Genomic DNA, 19249 nt, shown 5'->3' with positions numbered 1-19249 from the left:
GTCATAAAAAGACGTCATAAAAACTTTCATTCTGGCTCCTCATGGGACGTCATAATGACGTCTTTTTAAGACCCTTTGCTTAGTGGGTTACTGGACCTGTTGACATGGACACGACGGTCATTATCATAATTCCTCCCGCTTTGACTCACAGCCTGTAAGTTAACTCCTGTTGGCTTTGCACTGTGCATTTTGGATGGCACTTTATGACGAGATATTACCAAGCAGAATGATGGACAAATAGCACTACACGCTCCAAACACACTGAGAAGCCAACAACAGAGCATGTATAACACATGGAGACCTGACCTATTTTTTACAGTAGCATGAAAGCTTTAAAGGGAATTTATTTGTGTATGTGTGTGTGTGAGAGAGAAAGAGAGTCGCTTCAGAACAGCAATGTCGCCTCTAGTGAGGTTTCATGGGCAATATGCGAAATTAATACAATCCAGGCTTCATTTTTAGAAAACAACTCATTTTATTCTAAAGAAACAAAAAAGCAAATAGAAATAAGTCACTACAATTACAGTCATCATAACAAACAATAGCTACCGTGTGGATCTCTAGCACTAAATACCCTGTGTGCAGAACTACAGCAGTGTGTGTGTTTATATGTGTAGTCATATTCCCATCAGTCTCAGCTCTGCCTGAGGTCATATAAATAAACCAATCACAATATCCTTTCGGCTTCCTGCTGGTCAATATTAAAGCTGTTCATCGTAACACAATACTGCAAGAGGAAAACATTAGTATTTACTTGGCTTTTACTAAAAATACATCTATTTAGGGACTAACAGTAGATTTCAGCTCTTGGGGTAATTGTGCAAGGTGACCAAGTGATGGTTTGTGTAGATTTATCAAAGTAAGAAGTCATCAGAAAATGGTTGCTAGTAGTGTAAAATTATGGGTAGCATCGTGACAGCTGCCTAAAACAAAGAGCCACAGAAATGACAACTTCCTGTCATTCTAGAAGTCAGAAGCAGTGAAGTGAACAGAAGAGGGTCATCGCTTCCAGATCCAAACCAAGCATTACTAACAGATGGCTATCCGGTTAAGTGAAAGTCACAGGACATTCCAGTTCTGTGTTAGACTTCCTTACTGTTAAATACTGTATGTCTGATTCATCATTTCTAGTGTCTGATCAAGGGCTGGATTCCTAAAGAATGAGCTACACTAAAACAAACACCATACCAAGCCACTGAGATCACTGCTTTTAAATGTTAAAAGTGTAAAATCCTTATAAATACTTTGGTTGGTCTACATTTTATTAAAAAATCTCAAATATTTCATCTTTTACTCATCCTCGTGTCAATCCAAAGTGTGACTTTGATACGTTCGAGCATGTTTATGCAATGCAATTTCTACAGTAAATCTGACGTGATCGTGAAAAACATTTCATGTGCAGTAAAGAGAATAAACCTCCATCAGTCAACATAGTACCACATCAATACGTCTTGGATTCAATCGAACTCCCAAAATTCAAACTACTCATTGAAAACTAAGCGTCTGTGTTAAGCCCTGAGCAAGTATAGATGTATGATGTGTGTTATAAGCACGTGTGTCTCAGAGCGTCTGCACCAGCACTGGAAACAGCAGGGATAGGTGCTCTGCTCCACGGATGGGCAGCTTGTTTGTGGTGTAGTAATGAATGACTTCAGAGACTGAATCAAAAGGAGGGCTGTTCTCTCCTAAGATGAACTTCCCATCACGAGACTGCGAGAACTTCATGTGCATGAACCCGTGACAGCTCCTGCGGACAGACACAGATGAACAGAGAGATCCATTAGGGAAGCGATCAGTGAAAGTGAAATAGTGGTCCATGTATGGATTTACATGCTCATAAACATTCCCAATTTACATTAAACTAATTTACTCCATTTATAGCATCACTTTAACATAACTGCTTTGCGGTGTGACAAACAACATAAAAGAGTGCCAGGCTATTAAGCAGATAAATAACTTAAAGGTGAAGTGTGTAATTTTTAGAATGATCTCTTGACAGAAATGCAAAATAATATTCAAAACAATATTATCAGGAGTTTATAAAAACATTTCATAATGAACCGTTATGTGTTTATTACCTTAGAATGAGATGTTTTTATCTACATTCACGGAGGGTCCCCTTACATGGAAGTCGCCATTTTGGGCCGCCATTTTTCTACAGAAGCCCTTAACGGACAACATTTTTTACCAAGTTGTCTCTGACGATGACATGTTTGTCGGGTGGTGGCTATCATAGCTTCTCTATGTGTTTCAAAAGTGAGGGGTGAGCAGTGGACTGAGCCGTTGGTTGCAATTCGCAACCTCACCACTAGATGCCGCTAAAATGTACACACTGCACCTTTAAAGCAACACTATGTAGTTTTTTTACCTTTAAATAATGTCTCTAAAATTATTTCAGTGTTAGAACAACTTTTAACTGGACAAATTGTACTGTTGCTGCAACCTGAGCAGCCTCCTAGCTGCTACAAGCATACTCTGAAAGTGGCGGTGGAGGGTAGGAAACACAGCCCCGCCCCGCCCCTCCCCCTGCCTGCAGAAGAGTGTCTGATAACAGGCACTGTTGCGCTTTTCAACCACATGGGGGAGCTGTAAGTCATTTTTACATGGAAACTACATAGTGTTGCTTTAAGGGAAATGATCCAGTATTTTGACTTTGCTCATGTTATAACAGTACCTGAGAGAGAGCGAGTAGTCGTTCCGGCTGGTCTGGCTCTTTCTCACCAGATAACTGCATTCTTTACACAGAGTGAGCAGAGATTCGGCTTCTGAGCGCGTCAATGCACCGTGGTACCACCTAAAAATACATCCTGTGATGAGTGTGTTTAAAGGTGCCAGAGAATGCATTGAAATAATCTGTTAAATTGTTCTCTGATCTCTACATAGAAGGTATGTGGCTTTATTAAGTGCAAAAATTATCCTGAGAAGGTTTTACATGTACATTTACAACCCTAGGATTTGCCGTTATAATTAAATGGTCTATCGAGACAACGCGTCATAACCTGAAAACCATGCCCACCGGGGGGGGGGGGGACAATCCATCCGTCTCCATTGACTTTGTATTGCGAAAGGCCGCCCCCTTGTCATTTCTGGCTTATAAAAAAACAGAATAATGCCTAAAAGCTGCTGTGTGACAGCTAACAAGCCAAAAAACCCAGAAATAAGTTTTTATAAGCTGTCGACCCCAGAAACGAGCGTTTGAAGACACAAATGTGGAAACAAGCAACTTTTCATAGTACTACTATTAATAGAACTGCGCCCACTAGAGGGAAACAGAGTCGGCGATCCACTTTTTTCTCCTTAAAGGCTGGGTTTTACGGCTCGACAGCTTATAAAAACTTATTTCTGGGTTTTTTGGCTTGTTAGCTGTACATCCTGTCACACAGCAGCTTTTAGGCATTATTCAGTTTTTTGTTATAAGCCAGAAATTACAATGAGGCGGCCTCTCGCAATACAAAGTCAATGGAGACGGTTGGATTGCATTGTAACAACATTGTTCTTAATTTAATGTGTAATTTAATGTTGGGGAGTACATCTCGACTGTTACATCACAGTCATTGTTATGTTGACCACATTGGCCTGTTTTCCAGCGTTCTTTTGCATGCTTGAGATTTACATAAGAAGGAGCAATCAATAGTGATTGAGGCTCACGATATGTCATTACATGTGCAGAACTTTTATTCTTCTTCTACATCTAGGTTAATACAGTTTTACATTCTATGGCACCTTTAAGTTACCTTGTATTTGTTTTCGAGCTGATGTATATTAAGCAGGAAGTGTGTATACATACACCTGTTTCTCCAGGGGCAGCGTGGGGTCCACCCTCTCGCCCAGGATGCCGTGAGGAGTGTTGGGCTTGCGCAGGCTGGTGGGCCCGCTTGACGGGGGTCCAGTTCTGTATGCCCCTGCGTTCCATTGCAGATCATCACGGGGCAGCGTTGATTGATCCCAGTCTTTCGCATCAAACGTCACTACAAAAGATTTATAAAAAGCATTTTGTAATAAGTGACCCTGCCCGTGAAAATCAAGCTATTTTTGTGATTTACTGTTTACTACATAAAATCCTGCATAATGTAAAAGAACATTCTGTGGAAATATAACCATCATATCTTTAATATTGACTGAGTAGGATCAAGTTTGAAATCAGTTTGAAATCAATGACTGAAATCAAACTCTGATTTGTGTGATGCTTTCGTTACACACCAGTATGCTGCTGGTTACATAATTTTCAATATATATTTCATTATAGTTTAAAGAGTAACTAAACCCCTGGTCAGAGCCTGACTCCACCCACTGGCAATATTTGAAAAATGCAAGAAAAGTGGGCAGATCCCAACGGAGATAGAGGGGATGAACTAAGCCTCGTACCAAGTGTGTGGTGAGATGTAACAAGGGCGTGGTGAGCTTGAACCTGCTTACATCACGAGGTATTTTTTGGACCCAACATCCAAGAGGAAAATTCAACTGCAGTAGCCACCGTTCAACCTGAAGAGGGCAGCACTTAGATGTCTTTACACCATATATTGTAGTATTGAAACACTTTATGGGACGCACGTCTGGATCCGAACTTTTCTTCTGGTTTCGTTTTTTTTTAATGGTCTGACTAGTTGCTAAACTGATCTCTTGAACAAATGCCACGTCGAAAGTAACAAATGTTTTGGTTTCCTAGGTAATCTATGTGTTGTTTTTTTGCTTGTTATATAAATAAACTACGTTTAAAGAACTTTGTTGTTATTTATTCTTAGCGGAGTTTACCGGAAGTTACATGCAGACCGCGACAGCAGCTTGTTTATGTTGTTACTGCTGAAACATATCATGTCTATATCCAAATGTCAAAAAACATACTAAAATCAATGAACAGCACTAAGCTCCATTTTTACAGATCATTAACTAAATAAAGTTGGTTTAGGGTTTAGTTACTCTTTAAATGATTTACCCACTTAAAAGCATTATCGTAATGTTCATTTCACATCTCCTTTGTGAGATTTTTCGTGAGTTTTATGTGAAAACGTTTTAACACAAAATTGGATTAAAAATTATTTTTAAAAGCATTTTAACTCTTTCCCCACAGTGACGAGTTATCTCACCAATTAAGAAAAATTGTTTGCATTTTAAAATGTTCCTGATGAATTTTAATGTTAATCTGCAATACTGCGATTATCCACTAGATGGCTTAAAGGCAAAACCTTTCAAAAATTAATTCAATTAATTTTAAACTCTGTGTATGTTTTGATAATCGTTCTGAATCTGATCTCTAACAAAATCACCAAAATGCAATTATTTAAGCTTTTTCTAAAAAAGAATTATTTTTTAAAGAAAAATACCCATATTTAAGAGTTTATAAACAGAAAAAATATTGATCATTTTTTTGTTTGTTTGAACGCAGAGGGTCTTTTCTTTCATTTGATATATTTGTATATTTATATATTTGTAGAAGAAAATTTTCCTGGTAGGCATTTTGTGAAACTTTTGTGAAGATCGCAAAAAATGCTGGCAGGCAACTTTTCAAAAAAATGGCTGGCCGGTAATGAGTTAAATATTTTCTGAATTTAATGTAACAAGCATGAAACAATGTCATGTGACAGGCTAGCAATGCAGAATAATCACATTTTGACTGCATAATGCATACTGTTTTACATACTATTTACAAAAAGTCAGGATTTAGTTAACAACTGCCGTAGTGAATATTTTTTAACCCAGCTTTTGTCTAAATATAGGAGCAAACTATTGGATTGCCTACATCAAAGATAACAAAGATGCATCACTGCACTTGCTATGAATGGAGGAGATTGCAGTAGTCAATATAACCGCTCTAGTTCTGCATTTTAGTGAAAAAAGTCAATCATCAACCGTTAGAGGAATCAAGACCTGGAGGCGTTGCAAACATGGTGGTGCAGTGATGTAACTTCCTTAAGACGACTTTAACTACACTGAAATTTATGAGAACACATCAGCATGAAGCAAACGTTCTTACCAGCGAAGGCTTTCGAAATGTTCTCCTTTTTCCACTCCCAGGGCTGGTCGTACTCATCTGCAGGTCTTTCATCGTCCTGGGGCAGATGGCTCTCCCTCTCATCTTCTGGTGAGGATTCCTGGGATCGGGCTCTTTCCTCGTACGGGCTGTCATAGAGCTGTGGGCTGGTCCTGCCCCAATCTGTGCTGTGCTGGAGATCTAAACAACAATACAAACACTTTCATTGGCTCCAGAACACACACACACATATCTTATGTTTTTATTGATCCATTAGAAGATACACCAATAATATAATATGCATTGTTTTAAAGTCAACAGCAACATGCAAAAAGGGTCCTATGAGGTAATGAGATAATGATATTAACCAAATGCTTTTAAATCCCAGATCGCATTTCTATTTATAGGGAACACACAAACTGATGACAAAGTAAAGACTGAATGCACTGTAAGTGACTTTGGATAAAACTGATTGTCAAATGCATAAAATAAAATGTCAAGTCTTTATGTATAGATCTGTTACAGAATGAAGAAATCTGGATAGGTTAAGAGAAAGAGTGCAAAAATGACATACATAATAATCATTTGATGTATTTTGAATAGCATAAACCTACAAAAGGGTTAAATATATTTTCCTCTGCTTTAAAAACATATCTAGCCTCAGGCTTAGGACTCATTATGAAGCATTCATGCATGCCAAGCCAAACAGGCTAAGATAATCATTGAAGTCTCTTTGGGGTGTATTATGATTGTTGCAGTGCAGAACTGATTTACCATTTATGAATCGTTGTGCTTCAAACGGCTCCATGTAACTACTGGAGTTTTCTACAGCTTCTTGATTCCAGTCGGATCTGGGCCGTGGGTCTGGCCGGGCATCAAAAGGGTCCGAGTAATCAGAGTCCCCAACCACTGGAGCTGAAGGAACCACCTGAAAAAAGATCAAGAGAGGAAAACAAGCATTGAGTAATGTGATGAAAATTAAAACAAAATTAAAGAAAGAAGTAAACTGGGCACAATGATTCGCAATTTAATCAAAGCTTTGAACTGCCAGATTCGGTCGAAATACCAATTTATCAATCTGTATCATTATAAATACAGCACAAGAGTTTTTGTGCTTGTAAGAAGAGTACAGTGTTTGGCTAGAATTGTGGTTCTACTGAGAATTAAAGGGATGCCAAGATATCCAGACACAATTTTTGACATGTCACACAAAAACCATCTGATATTAAAGGGGACATATCATTAAAATCTGACTTTTTCCATGTTTAAGTGCTATAATTGGGTTCCCAGTGCTTCTATCAACCTAGAAAACATGAAAAAGATCAACCCAGTAACTTAGTTTTGGTAAACCATTCTCTGAGAGCATGTGAAAAATTAGGTCATTGAAATTTGGCTCCCCTTGTGATGTCAGAAGGGGATAATTCCGCCCCTTAATCTGCACTATCCAAACATGGCAATGCCATTTAGTGCAGAGATCAGCTCATTTGCATAAAAAAAAAACAAATTTTTGCTCAACCCTACAAATTAGCAATTTTAACATGTTATAATAAATTATCTATATGGTATTTTGAGCTACTCTGGGGACACCAAAAATTTATTTGACATCTTAAAAATTTCCCCTTTAACGTCATTGTTTCTAAACACATTATAAATGTTTGAAATGTATTACTGAAACACGTTACTCAGGGGCTGTTTACACTTGGTATTAAGATGTGTTTTCATCGATCGGATCACAAGTGGACGAGAGAGACACATTACATTTACACCTGGTATTTAAATCCGTCTCTTTTGTCCACTTTCGACCGCTTCTGTGCTGAATACTATGAGGGGGTGGTCTGTGAGACGATGGGCGAGTCTCTCTGCTGTCATTCAAACCCGAGCGGTAGTAATTATGAGTTTACATGGATGCAAACTAATATTATGTCGGAGTGCACTGCTTGTTTAGCAAGTAAACATGCTGCACAGTGTTTTGTACATGAGTATGTAAGAGCTTTCTTTGAATTTTCAGCGCAATTGATGAAATAGGATCGCGCAACTTTCACGCGCTTTCAAAACGAAACTACGGAGATCAGCCGCTTAGTTTTATCAATGAAAGGCTAAAAATAGCGCTGTTCACCGAATGTTCACGCCAGAAGTCAAAAAAGACGTAAAACTTGTGTTTAATACCTCAGATTAGATAAATGGGCGGAGAGAAGGCGGTAGCGTGTGGCTGTTCGAACGCATTCAACCCCATGTGCGTTCCGCAACTCCAAAGCGATCCGATCGAAAGTGGTTTCGACCACCTCTGGATGTGGTTGAAAGTGGTCGAAAGTGGACGAGCTCAAAACGTTTTGAACACTGTTTACACCTGGCATTAACGTCGTCCACTTGTGATCCGATCGACGAAAACACATGTTAATGCCAAGTGTAAACAGCCTCAAAGACTGTGAACTGTGTAGTACTGAATTGTGGAGACACACTGTTACATAGTTCTTCCACAGTTCTGTGTTCAAGATTAATTGGGCGGGGCTAAAAAGGTGACTCGATGATGCATTGGAGCCACCGCGCATGGCCCCGCCTCTAACACAATCACAAGCATACATTCAGGTTGTAGCTGTATTTGAAGGTTGAGAGAGACGGCTGCTTTCCTGCGAGTGCACTCTCAGAAAGGATGTGTTAATTTTTTACACATCTTTTTGTGTTATGCTTTAAACACATTGGGGCGGTTTCCCGGACAGGGATTAGACTAGTTCTAGATTTAAACACTTTTAAGAGCTCTCCAAACTGAAAACAACTTGCACTTACATATCTTAAAATACATCAGTGCCCTTTGTTTTACCTCAAAATGCACACAGGTAATGTTTATAGTATGGCATGTTTGTTAAAACTAGTTATATTTCCTAATTAAACTAAGGCCTAGTCCTGGATTAAGCTAATCCTGGTCCGGGAAACCGCCCCATTATGTGCCATTTTGTGTTAAAATAAAACACAAGTTGCGTTAAAAGTAACACAAAATGTGTTGATTAAATTATAACAAAAAGATGTGTGGATTCTGGGACAACGCATGTAGTGTGTTGTCCCTAAACTAACACTGATGTGTTGTTTTTAACACACCCATTCTGAAGGGGGTCGCACAACGGACGTGCAGCTCAGCACCGCGTCGAGTCACGTCCAGGACAACTCGGCGGTATCGTAAACCGGAAGTGCACATTAAATAGCGCGAGCTTATTCAGATAGCGTCTACTTCAAAAGGCAAAATATACGTTAGCAGGCAATGTTAATTGTTAATGATTTGGGACAAATATGATGTTATTTATGATGTGGGTGGCGCTCTGTGGCGAGATTTGAGGTGATTTGAGCAACTTCCTGAGTCAAAGGTGCCGCGAACAGGCGCCACCTGTCGGCGCCGGTGTGCGTATCCTCAATAGAAAACAATGTCTTCAAGTTTTTTAGAACGGTGCAGCGCTGAGCTGCCTGTGCGGTGTGCGACCCCCTTAAGAGTGTGGGCATGGTTTCAGAACAAGGTTGACACATGAAAACGTCTCGGACTGTATGTAACTGTTTTTCCCTGAGAAGGGAACGAAACGCTGCGTCTCCCTTGCCATACTTCCTGCGTCCCTGTATACTTCCTGGCTCCTGCGTCACTCTGTCTTTGTCGTTAAGCCTCACCATTTGTTGAAATTGATATACACATTCAGACGCACTTACCATTGGAGGCGTCCCCGAAGTTAACTAAAATCTGGGAACCCTGTCAGCAGACACGCCCCCAGCGTTTGAAAGCAGAGAATCCTGCTAGTTTTGCCAATATCCAAATATCCTTATTTTATTTATTTGGCTTTTTTTAAACATTCAAATTTTGCTGGCTGGTTAATAACACACTTTGGTGTCACAAACTAGGAGCACATTTTATATCAGACTTTACACAGAATTTATTTAATTTATGTGTTTTTCCAAAGTGACTTGATCTCACAGGAATTGTGCGCATTTTACGAGTTGGTAAATTCGTATGAATTAGCACCAAGTGAACTGTACAATACAAACAATCCCGGCCCTAACCCCAGTGTCACAGAGGCGAAAGCAAATCGTACAAAACATACGAATGCAGTCGTATAAATTAATTAATACAAATTGCGTGAGACTTGCAGTTCATTCAACCTATCCACTTTTCTTATCTGAATGCGTTTTCCCTGGGATTCGAACCCATGACCTTTGCCATGTTAGTGGAATGCTCTAACAATAGAGCTGCAGAAACATCAACTCCTGAAGGTGTTTCAGAGCAAAACAGACACAGAGCTTAACAATGAGGTTATGACCCAGCTCTAACCTGTTTTTTTGCGTGCCTGGGTCCAGTTAACAGCAGCATTTCGCTGTAATTTGGATAATAGTGCATGACTGAAGAAAGACAGAGGTTTAGCCGAGCGCTTATGTTTGCTTCCAGCATGCATTAAATGAGCCTAATAATAAAACATACAGGTCTGGAAACAGACACACAGGGTCTGGTGTGGTCCAGAACATAGAGATAGAGAGAAACCCCAGTTTATCTATTTAAAAGAGCAGCTCATGCAAAATTCTAATTATTTTGTGACTTTGTTTAATTTTATTTAAAAAAGCCAAATATCTTGCATCATAGCCATAAGTCATAATCACAGAAATTACATTTTTGGGTGAATTATTGCTTCAAAAAAGAGAGAAAAATGATTATGAGGATGAAGATATATAGAGTTGACAGTGTGTGATGAAAGAAAAAGAGAGAGAGAGGGGATTAAGTGTATTTAGGTTAATGCAGATGGGTGATTTTCACGAAACCATTGAAACACCACGGCACTAATGATTTTAGCTTTAAAATGTGTAATATAGTAACATTAAAAAGCATCAGAATTAACACAATACTGTGTTCTACCTTGCACAATGTGTGATTTCAACATAAGAATTTATAATTGGAAATTTTATCTCATTTTCTGCCAGAATTCTCATTACCGCAATGTGTCCGGCTGTGTTTGAACATGCGTTATGTTGTAATTTAATTAAATTAACACAAAAATATAAAGAAAAAAAAATAAATGGATGTTTTGCTAGACTACTTTAGATGACAGAAAAAATATTTACTGAATATTCATGTATAATAATAATGAAGAAAAATTAGGAAAATGATGTGTCCATGCCTGATGTTCTCATCCTCCGCAACACTTTTTGAGAACAGTTTAAGCAGTAAGCACACATACAGAATTTTAATAAAGTTTGATTTTGAGTGACCAAGCACATGGACCAGTTACTTCAAGATGGCTACCAGGTAAGATCATTTTTTTTACAGTTAATTTGAAATATTGTCTTGTCAGAATACTTACACGACATTTTGATTATCATTACCGCAACAGATGCTTATTAAATGTTAATTTAATTAATAGAAGCATAATACTTTGATTTTAAATGCATGTGCAGAATCTCTCAGGTTTGTCATGTCATTTTGAAAATATGTCAGTGTTGATGTTTTCTAACTGTTGCGGTAATGAGATTTTTTAGGACTAATTTTTAAAATTATGTTACAAAAAGTGTTAAAAGATAAGTTTTTAAATTAATTTTCCCATTTCCTCCAGACTTTGTTTTTCAATGTCTGGTGGGAAAAAAAGTAAATTTAAGCAATTTTTACATTTTCATGCTTGACATTTTTAAAACCAAGTTTTCGTGATAATCACTCAGATGGTTCTCTGTGCCCTCATGCTTAACCTTTGATGTCACAAACAGGCAAGCCTATAAACCCTTTTGAGTTGTGTGTATGCATGTTTAGTTAGGTTTGTTATGACTAAGGAAGTCGCCTATGTCAAGTGCACTTAACAAATCTATTCAACCAAATCAAACATCAGAGAGTTACACTAAACAAATCATCTTGCCGCGTGTGCACAACCGTCCAGCACAACATATCCCCTAAATGTTATGATATCTGATACACAATCATGCCAAGAAAACCGAGCATGCAAGTACAACACTTAAGCCATATATAAACAAACTAATGTCCATTAGTCATTGTTACAATTTTCTAGTCTGTATTGTAACAATGCAATAAGCGCAAAATCACCATTACATTTTCTTATAAAAAGTGATCTGTGGTGTTCATCTATTATGTATCGGACAAACATTGTGGTTAAGTGTAACATTTGTCCAAATCCCTAAAACCCAAGTATGAATAACAGTGCAACATTACAATGAATGTGGCACACAGTCTGACATTGTTCAAGATATAAAGAGAGTCGGGAGCTGTTTAAACAAGCAAAGTAATATTTGGAAAGCACCACATTGAAATTACCTTCAAGTTTATAAATGCAAACAATGAGCTCCACTTAGGATTAATGTCAGTCATAAACCCTCTTTCATGTTCTCTTAACAGGCTTTTAAAACCATTAAGCGCTTAATGTTAAGAAAACAAGCATTGGTTCTTACGGGGGCCTGCGGTTCCTCAAAGGTCACAATGTTTAAGGGGATCTTGCTACGCCCGAATTCCTGAGATTCCACTTTTATCAGTCTATGCTTGGGAGACACGATCTTCACCTCCACGCCATTGGACAACACCGTGCCAAAAGAGGGGAACACCTCCAAGGACCCCGACCTGCTATTAACCCGGTTCTCAGAGGGTTCGTAGGGGTCCTCAAAGTCCAGCTCTTTCTGAAGCCTGTAGGCCCGTAGGATCTCGCTCTCGGTGTAGTCCGGTTTGGGGGGCTGTGGCGGTCCTTTCCTGCTGCCAAAACTCAGCTGATTTTTAAACCACTTTGCCATGGGTCTACAAACAACACGAGAGAAACAAATGAACGTGGGAGGAACTGCTTACACTTCTATGAAGGACTTTATCCTTATTCTAGTACAGAACAAACCCATAAATCTCACTTGTGTATGAAACACCTAACCAATAAGTCACTTATTATTCAGTGAGAATGTGTGTGTGTGTGTCAATAAATGATATTGCGCAATATCTTACCTCAGTTTCCCCAATGCATCGAAGCTTTACAACACCCAGCTGCTCTTTGCTTGCAATAAATGATTCTGATAAATGAAGGAGAAATACGAAGAATTATTATGAAGAGCTATTTTTATTCCTCCACCCCGAGCAAAGACATTTCTAACAAATTACCATATATTACCATAATTTAATATATGCTGATGAATTCAATACATTTATACTTGGAAAGCGTATTAAACATGACAGTAATGGCTAAAATAAACAAACTAAAGAAAGCGTTGTTATTATTATTAAAAGAGAAAGTTCAGCACCCATCGCTGATTCTGGCCAAACAAACCAGTCAAACCAAAAACAAATGCACACCCACTTTCTTATTTTGCTACGTTTACTCACGAAACAGACGGATTTATTTCATTTTATTACAGTGATGCATTCATATAACGTTAGTCCCCATATAAAAAGTGACGTTAGCGAACCGGCTAACACATTTGAAGTCCTCCATCAAACATTACATCAGTTCAATTTGCGGATAAATGCGATTATATACAAGAAAACTGCACACCCTTATGAAATACTGCACTACACTAAAACACTAAAGTAAAAAATAACAAATTAACATGTATTTTGTTAGCCGGTCTGCTAGCTAACGTTAGCCAGCCATAGACGGAGCGAGCGGCGCGAGCCCAACAAATCCTGCAACAGCGCACGTTCCTCTTCAAACAACGACAGTTTAACCAACAAAACACCGACAACCAACAAAGTACTCGCACAATACTAACCTCTCAGCAATGCACTGGCAAAATACGAGTATAAATGAGTTGAAAGGAAGATTAAAAGTGCCGAGCGTGTGCACGTGCGGATGAACAGATGAGATGCATTGGATTGTATTGGCTGTTGTAGCAGCTCAGCTCAGCGTATGCTTGACTTGTTGGTAAAGCCCACCAGAGTCCTTTTGTCTTCGTTCTTGCTGATGCATTTAGTTTTAGAGTGGTTTTGGGATGACATTCACTTAATGGTGGATTAAATACTGTAAATAATACACAATGGCGGAGTATGTGCAATAATAATAATACAGTAGATGCAAGCATGGGGCTTCTGTTTAACCACACGCAAAAAATACGTAATGCGATACTTATTAAATTTTTATCAGATTTTAGAGATCAAGCTAGAACAGTCAATTTGCAATAACATCATGTTACACAAAAACTAAAACAATGCATTTGATCAAAATATGCTAAATGTAGTATAATTAGTCAAGGTAAAGAGTCTATACCAGGAATTGAAACAAATGAAACATTTTATTTGTTTGATGGAAAGGTGAAAGCATCTTTTGTGATGCTCGACAAGAGTTTATGATATGTACATAATGTATTAGAAACATGTTATACAATACATGAGAGACATCAAGATATTTTAAAAACAAAATAAATTTAATTCCTCATAGCTTTTGCTGCTCCATATTAAATGATAATCACTGATAAAATGAAATCTTTAAACATGTTAAGCTCTGGGTCACGTGGAGATCTCCTTTGGGCTGATGAAAAGCACATTTTTGCAGTCTGAATGACTTGTCATTAAAGATGCCGCAGAGAATTGTGTTCAGTCTAGTCTGAATTGCTTTCATCGCTGTCCGAGTATGCCCCCAATAGACTGAGAGAGGAACCGTTTGTAGATGTGACCGTCTGGCTGTTGGAAGCACCAGCTGTTGCTGTGGAGGACGCGGGTTTCGCAGCACCTGCACATGAATATTCAAAAGGGAAGAGGTTTAGAAAAGATGATGGAAACTATAGTTGGTCATTGTCAAGTGAATCACATAAGACCCGTCAAGAGCATGTTCGTATTTATTTTACTCCAACACTAGAAGCAATATTTTAATTCTTAAATGAAACCAAGGTTTTTTTATTTATGCTAAAACACATTTTTTAAATCTGTGTATTGCACTTGCATTATTATTATTATAATGCAATAAAATGGGACCATGTCTGTGAAATCCAAACTAAAACAATTAGTTCTCATAAAATAATTATTAGATTATTATATTTTCACATGTTCATTACATTATGTAGGATGATTTTATGTAGAAAACAGTAAATCACAAAATTACTTTAGCTGGCTTTCACAGATTGGGTCACACAAATGCGCCAACAACACAGGAAAGCAACATCACAATGAAAATCTTGATGATTTCATAAAGAAATATGGTTTGTTTGCAAATCTTAAAGAGGACAATCTGACTTTTTCCCTGTGCAATAATTGGGTCCCCACTGCTTCTATCAACCTAGAAAATGTGAAAAAAAGATCAACCCAGTAACTTAGTTTTGTTAAACCACCATTCTCTGCAAGCATGTCAAAAAATAGCTAATTGAAATCTGGCTCCCCTTGTGATGTCAGAAGGGGATAATACCGCCCCTTAATCTGAACTATTCAACCACGACACTGCCATTTAGTGCAGAGATCAACTCATTTGTATTTAAAACGACACATCCAAAAACGGCACAGTTTTGCTTACACCTACAAAGTGGCAATTTTAACATATGAAGAGTTTGGTTCCAAAACGCGATAAACGCCATTTTTTAAAAAATTAGTTACTTCCAAAATCAGTATTGTATCAGGTTTAAAAGTAAATTCTTAATTTTACGCAAAATTCAATATCCGCCGTGTTATTCTGTCATATTTTCTCCATTTTTCCCAAACCGCGATAAACAGCAGTCCTCCTCTGCAGAATGCAATAAATCCGCTCAACAAATCACAGCGCACCATTCCATGCATTGTACAGTAAACAACAATGGAGGCGTGTTGAGTACACGTAATCTCAGTTTTCCTCATCTTGTATTTCGTGATCAACAAACAAACACAAACCCAATACTTTGATGGCATTGATAAACCTGTGATGGTGCGCTGTGATTGGGAAGAAACGTAAGCCATCAACATCTAATAATTTACACGAGAGGCACTCGGGAGACAGTTGCTTGTTCTCCCGACAGCATCAGCTTCTGTCATGCTAACACATTGACCCCAGGGGATCTTATGAAAAACTTTCCATTATTTTACGTGAAGCAAACGAAAATCGAGCAGGACCAAAACATTTTACAGCTGATCGCTGTAAAAAGGGTTCAGCGATGACGTACTAATGATGACAGCAGCAATGATAGTGTTCTTAATATGACAAAGTAAGTGTTTTTATTAATGCCATTAATGTTTATTATTATAATCAGTGTATACCACTAGTCAACTAAATGAATATAACATGGCAAAGATGAATGCACATTTATACATTGATTGAATAGATTTATAGCATTTTGGAAAAAAAAATAGTTTTTATAATAAATCTTTGAAAAAAAATATGGATTTAATTTTTTTATGTTTTTATAACCCAAAGATGCTATGTGAAAGTTTGTAACAGAAAATAGTGGTTTTCATCTTGTCACTTCCTTGGTATAGAAAACACGTTTTTACCGAAATTAGTCAAAATGGATTTATTGCGTTTTGAAACAAAACTCTTCAAAAATTATCTTATCTTCAAAAAGTCTTGTGAAATGTCTTCTTTAATATTTTTTCATTTGATTCAGTAGTTTTAATGAAACAAAAACCTGTTTGCTTGTCAGAAGGCGGCTGCGGTGCAGAAGATGAAGTGGTGGGTGTTTTTTTCCTGACTACCAGTGATCCCAACGCTGCCCGTCCTTTCAGACCACCAACGCTCCTCTCCCAGCTCTCTACCTTTTGTTTCTTCACAGCCACAGAGGACGAGCTCTTTAAACACCACAGACAGGACAATGGATGAGAGATGATATCATGGCGAGAACAGGAAGACTAAAATAAAAAACTGAGAACTAATTTTAATAGTTGTATTACAATACATCAGCTCTGGTTTTATGAATGATCTTTTAAGATTACAGATAACCTTTTATTTATTGACTTATCTATTATATCTATTGACAATAATGTAATTTAACTTTTTAAGCAATTACACATTGATTACCATATCTTTATTAGTTTTTTATTTAAGATGTACCTGTGGGCCTGTGTTTATGTCTGTGGTGAGAATATCTGTGGGGTTTTCAGCTGTGTGTTTTTTGCCTTGTTGTGGTCCATCCTCTTTTTCTTCTTCAGAGTCGGAGTCTCTCAGCCGTTTGACCAGCGCTCTCTCCAACATCTCTCTAAAACAACAACAACACGATTGCATATATATATTACATCAAAGAATGAATTCATTTGAATTCACTCATTTTTCACACACGCACACAAATGAAGACAATCGTGTCATGTGATTCTTGTTTCATACTTGGTCTCTCGCTCATCTTCCTCTTTCTCTCTCTCTTTCTGCCTCTGCTCCAGCTCTCGATACTCATTCAACATTCCCTCAAAGTCCACCTGCGCCTGCCTCTGGTTCAGCTCCTTCAGCTCCTGCAGGTTCTCCAGCACCTCCATCTCCATCTTTGAGTCCCGAGTTCGATTCTCCAGAACCTATTATGCCATATGACATATTTAGACCATATGGGTTTGTTAATTCATGCACACCCAATAAATCCCATGTTTTGACACCACTACACGTACACTTTTTAGCATTAAACTGATAAATCGTTATCCAAAATCAAGTCAAACATACAATCCTAACGCACCTTCATCGGGTTATTGAGTTCTTCTTCCTCTCGCTCCTGTTGGATCTTCTTCTCCTCCTCTTCGAGCAGTTTCTCTGCTTGAAAATTACGTGTTGCGCCGTGCTCCATGGCGTAGTCTGTGTTCTCTGGGTCTGTCTGTGAAAAAGATCAGGTCATATAGAGTATAATCAAACAAACATATAAGCACACTGGTCTTATTTATACCAAGATTTACAATCAATATCACCTAAATTAAACAGTTTAGGAAAGAAAAGCATCATCCCACGTTTACCAGCAGGTTTGAAAAAGACTATTCACTTACCTTAAAGGTGATCTCAGCCAAGCATCTAGTGCATTTGATGTAGAAACGGAAAATGGGCAGCCCCATGTAGAGTTCATTCTGAACGGTCTCCTTACGAGCATTGAACTTCTTTCCTTTGTATATGTATTCTCCACAGGTTTTACACCTAAAAAACACAATCATTACCATCATAAACATTGGTACAGTAGATTATCAAACAGGGTAACAGTCTAATAATATTGTTTGTTATTACACCCATCCATAACTTTCTCAGAAGTTCATTGCTGATCTTATAAATAATAAAACATATAATCTATTTATATAAATACAATGCAACTTATCAATACTGATCAACTTAAACCCACGTTTTTTTTGTAAAATAATGACGCTTCAGCTTTCTTACCTCATATTAAATGGTGCCATCAATCTGACCACATACTGTCGGTCTTTGGGGAGTTTAAGTTTAGGGATTTTAGACGGATCAAAATCTGGTGGATAGTATTTCTGCGTTACAAGAACAAGGTAAAACGTCACTGGTGTCATTCATATCACAGTGTAACTTTGTAAATAAAAAATAGCTCAAAGTTTATCCTAGCAAGCATTTACACAACTAGCATTTCAAAACGCACTGGAAATTGTACACACACATCGTTTATCATTTACAAAATGTTTGAAAAGTGAATTTATCTGATTTTGAACTGCAATGAACAAGTTGTTGCAACTTGATTAACGTTAGCATGTTGATAGCTATACTTGATATTGTTATTCAAATCCTACAAGAGTCGCAATACAACAAGCATTTTAAAAATAAATAAATAAAGGACACTTACGTTCAAAACTTTTCTTTCCGACATGGTTCTCCTTTATAAATTACAAGTAAAAGTTTAAACGACAAAATAATGCTCGACTGTCTGTTAGCACACGGCTAGCGCCGCTGTACACTTCTTCTTCGACGTTCCTCCCTCCGCCTGTTCGTGCTCTCAAAGTTACAATGCTGCCACCATCTGCGCAGACTCGGTATTACACATAATCATAGTGCTTGCTTACGGGAGTGGCCAAAACAAAAGGGACGCTAGACGGCATATTTGTACAATATTTGATTAAATTTAAATGTCCTCTCGGGTTAGATCAAACAATCGACATACGCGGAATATAAATAAAAATGGGAAACTGCGTTCTGTGTTAACTATACAAAACTATACAAAATTATTATAAGTAGCCTATAAAATTATTGAAATAAAAATTTAGTACAATAAGTTACATTTTTTCCTCAGTCGCTTTGGAGCATTTCTCGAATCAATCTTAAAATTAGCAAAATTCTCAAATAATGCGTGCATTTTTCAGAACAATTCGTACAAACTGCACAACATTATGGATGTTCTGCAAAAGCCAGTAACTTGTTCAAAATCCTTAGTTCATCTCTCAAAGGTACATTTTTACGTCAGTGCAATCAA

General features: G+C 37.8%; 2 protein-coding genes across 3 annotated transcripts; both read right to left on the bottom strand.

Moving 5' to 3' along the window:
* Nucleotides 1-455: 455 nt before the first annotated feature.
* On the bottom strand, nucleotides 456-13849 carry shda (Src homology 2 domain containing transforming protein D, a). Of its 2 annotated transcripts, none has more exons than XM_055201444.2 (8): nucleotides 13676-13849; nucleotides 12915-12979; nucleotides 12383-12719; nucleotides 6743-6896; nucleotides 5972-6169; nucleotides 3788-3968; nucleotides 2675-2794; nucleotides 456-1747 (listed from the first exon to the last, which is right to left on the bottom strand). In XM_055201444.2, the coding sequence occupies exons 3-8, from the start codon at nucleotides 12713-12715 to the stop codon at nucleotides 1561-1563; spliced, it is 1173 nt and encodes a 390-aa protein (XP_055057419.1). In that variant the 5' UTR covers nucleotides 12716-12719; nucleotides 12915-12979; nucleotides 13676-13849; the 3' UTR covers nucleotides 456-1560. The 2 variants fall into 2 exon arrangements, with proteins under 2 accessions (XP_055057419.1, XP_055057420.1); XM_055201445.2 differs by lacking the exon at nucleotides 13676-13849 and adding an exon at nucleotides 13234-13316.
* A 326-nt stretch (nucleotides 13850-14175) lies between these two features.
* yju2 (YJU2 splicing factor homolog) lies at nucleotides 14176-18799 on the bottom strand. The gene is made up of 8 exons (XM_055201443.2): nucleotides 18626-18799; nucleotides 18199-18299; nucleotides 17817-17961; nucleotides 17516-17650; nucleotides 17179-17360; nucleotides 16909-17053; nucleotides 16487-16646; nucleotides 14176-14631 (listed from the first exon to the last, which is right to left on the bottom strand). Exons 1-8 carry the CDS (start codon nucleotides 18647-18649, stop codon nucleotides 14501-14503), a joined length of 1023 nt encoding a protein of 340 aa, XP_055057418.2. The 5' UTR covers nucleotides 18650-18799; the 3' UTR covers nucleotides 14176-14500.
* Between the last annotated feature and the right edge of the window lie 450 nt (nucleotides 18800-19249).

Source organism: Misgurnus anguillicaudatus, chromosome 2 (genome assembly GCF_027580225.2).
Source record: "Misgurnus anguillicaudatus chromosome 2, ASM2758022v2, whole genome shotgun sequence".
In the NCBI taxonomy this organism is placed as follows: Eukaryota; Metazoa; Chordata; class Actinopteri; order Cypriniformes; family Cobitidae; genus Misgurnus; species Misgurnus anguillicaudatus.
This window is presented reverse-complemented; position numbering and strand designations above follow the sequence as displayed.

Bases quoted from the DNA above. Each gene is read 5' to 3' on its own strand.
- shda (XM_055201444.2), bottom strand. From the start codon at position 12,715: ATGGCAAAGTGGTTTAAAAATCAGCTGAGTTTTGGCAGCAGGAAAGGA. The intron at 6,170-6,742 runs GTAAATCAGTTC...ATTGTTGTTTAG, and splicing joins AGCACAACGATTCATAAATG to ATCTCCAGCACAGCACAGAT. The intron at 3,969-5,971 runs GTAAGAACGTTT...AATCTTTTGTAG, and splicing joins CATTTCGAAAGCCTTCGCTG to TGACGTTTGATGCGAAAGAC.
- yju2 (XM_055201443.2), bottom strand. From the start codon at position 18,649: ATGTCGGAAAGAAAAGTTTTGAAC. The intron at 18,300-18,625 runs GTAAGTGTCCTT...CTTGTAACGCAG, and splicing joins CGGAAAGAAAAGTTTTGAAC to AAATACTATCCACCAGATTT. The intron at 17,651-17,816 runs GTAAGTGAATAG...TCTTTTTCACAG, and splicing joins TGGCTGAGATCACCTTTAAG to ACAGACCCAGAGAACACAGA.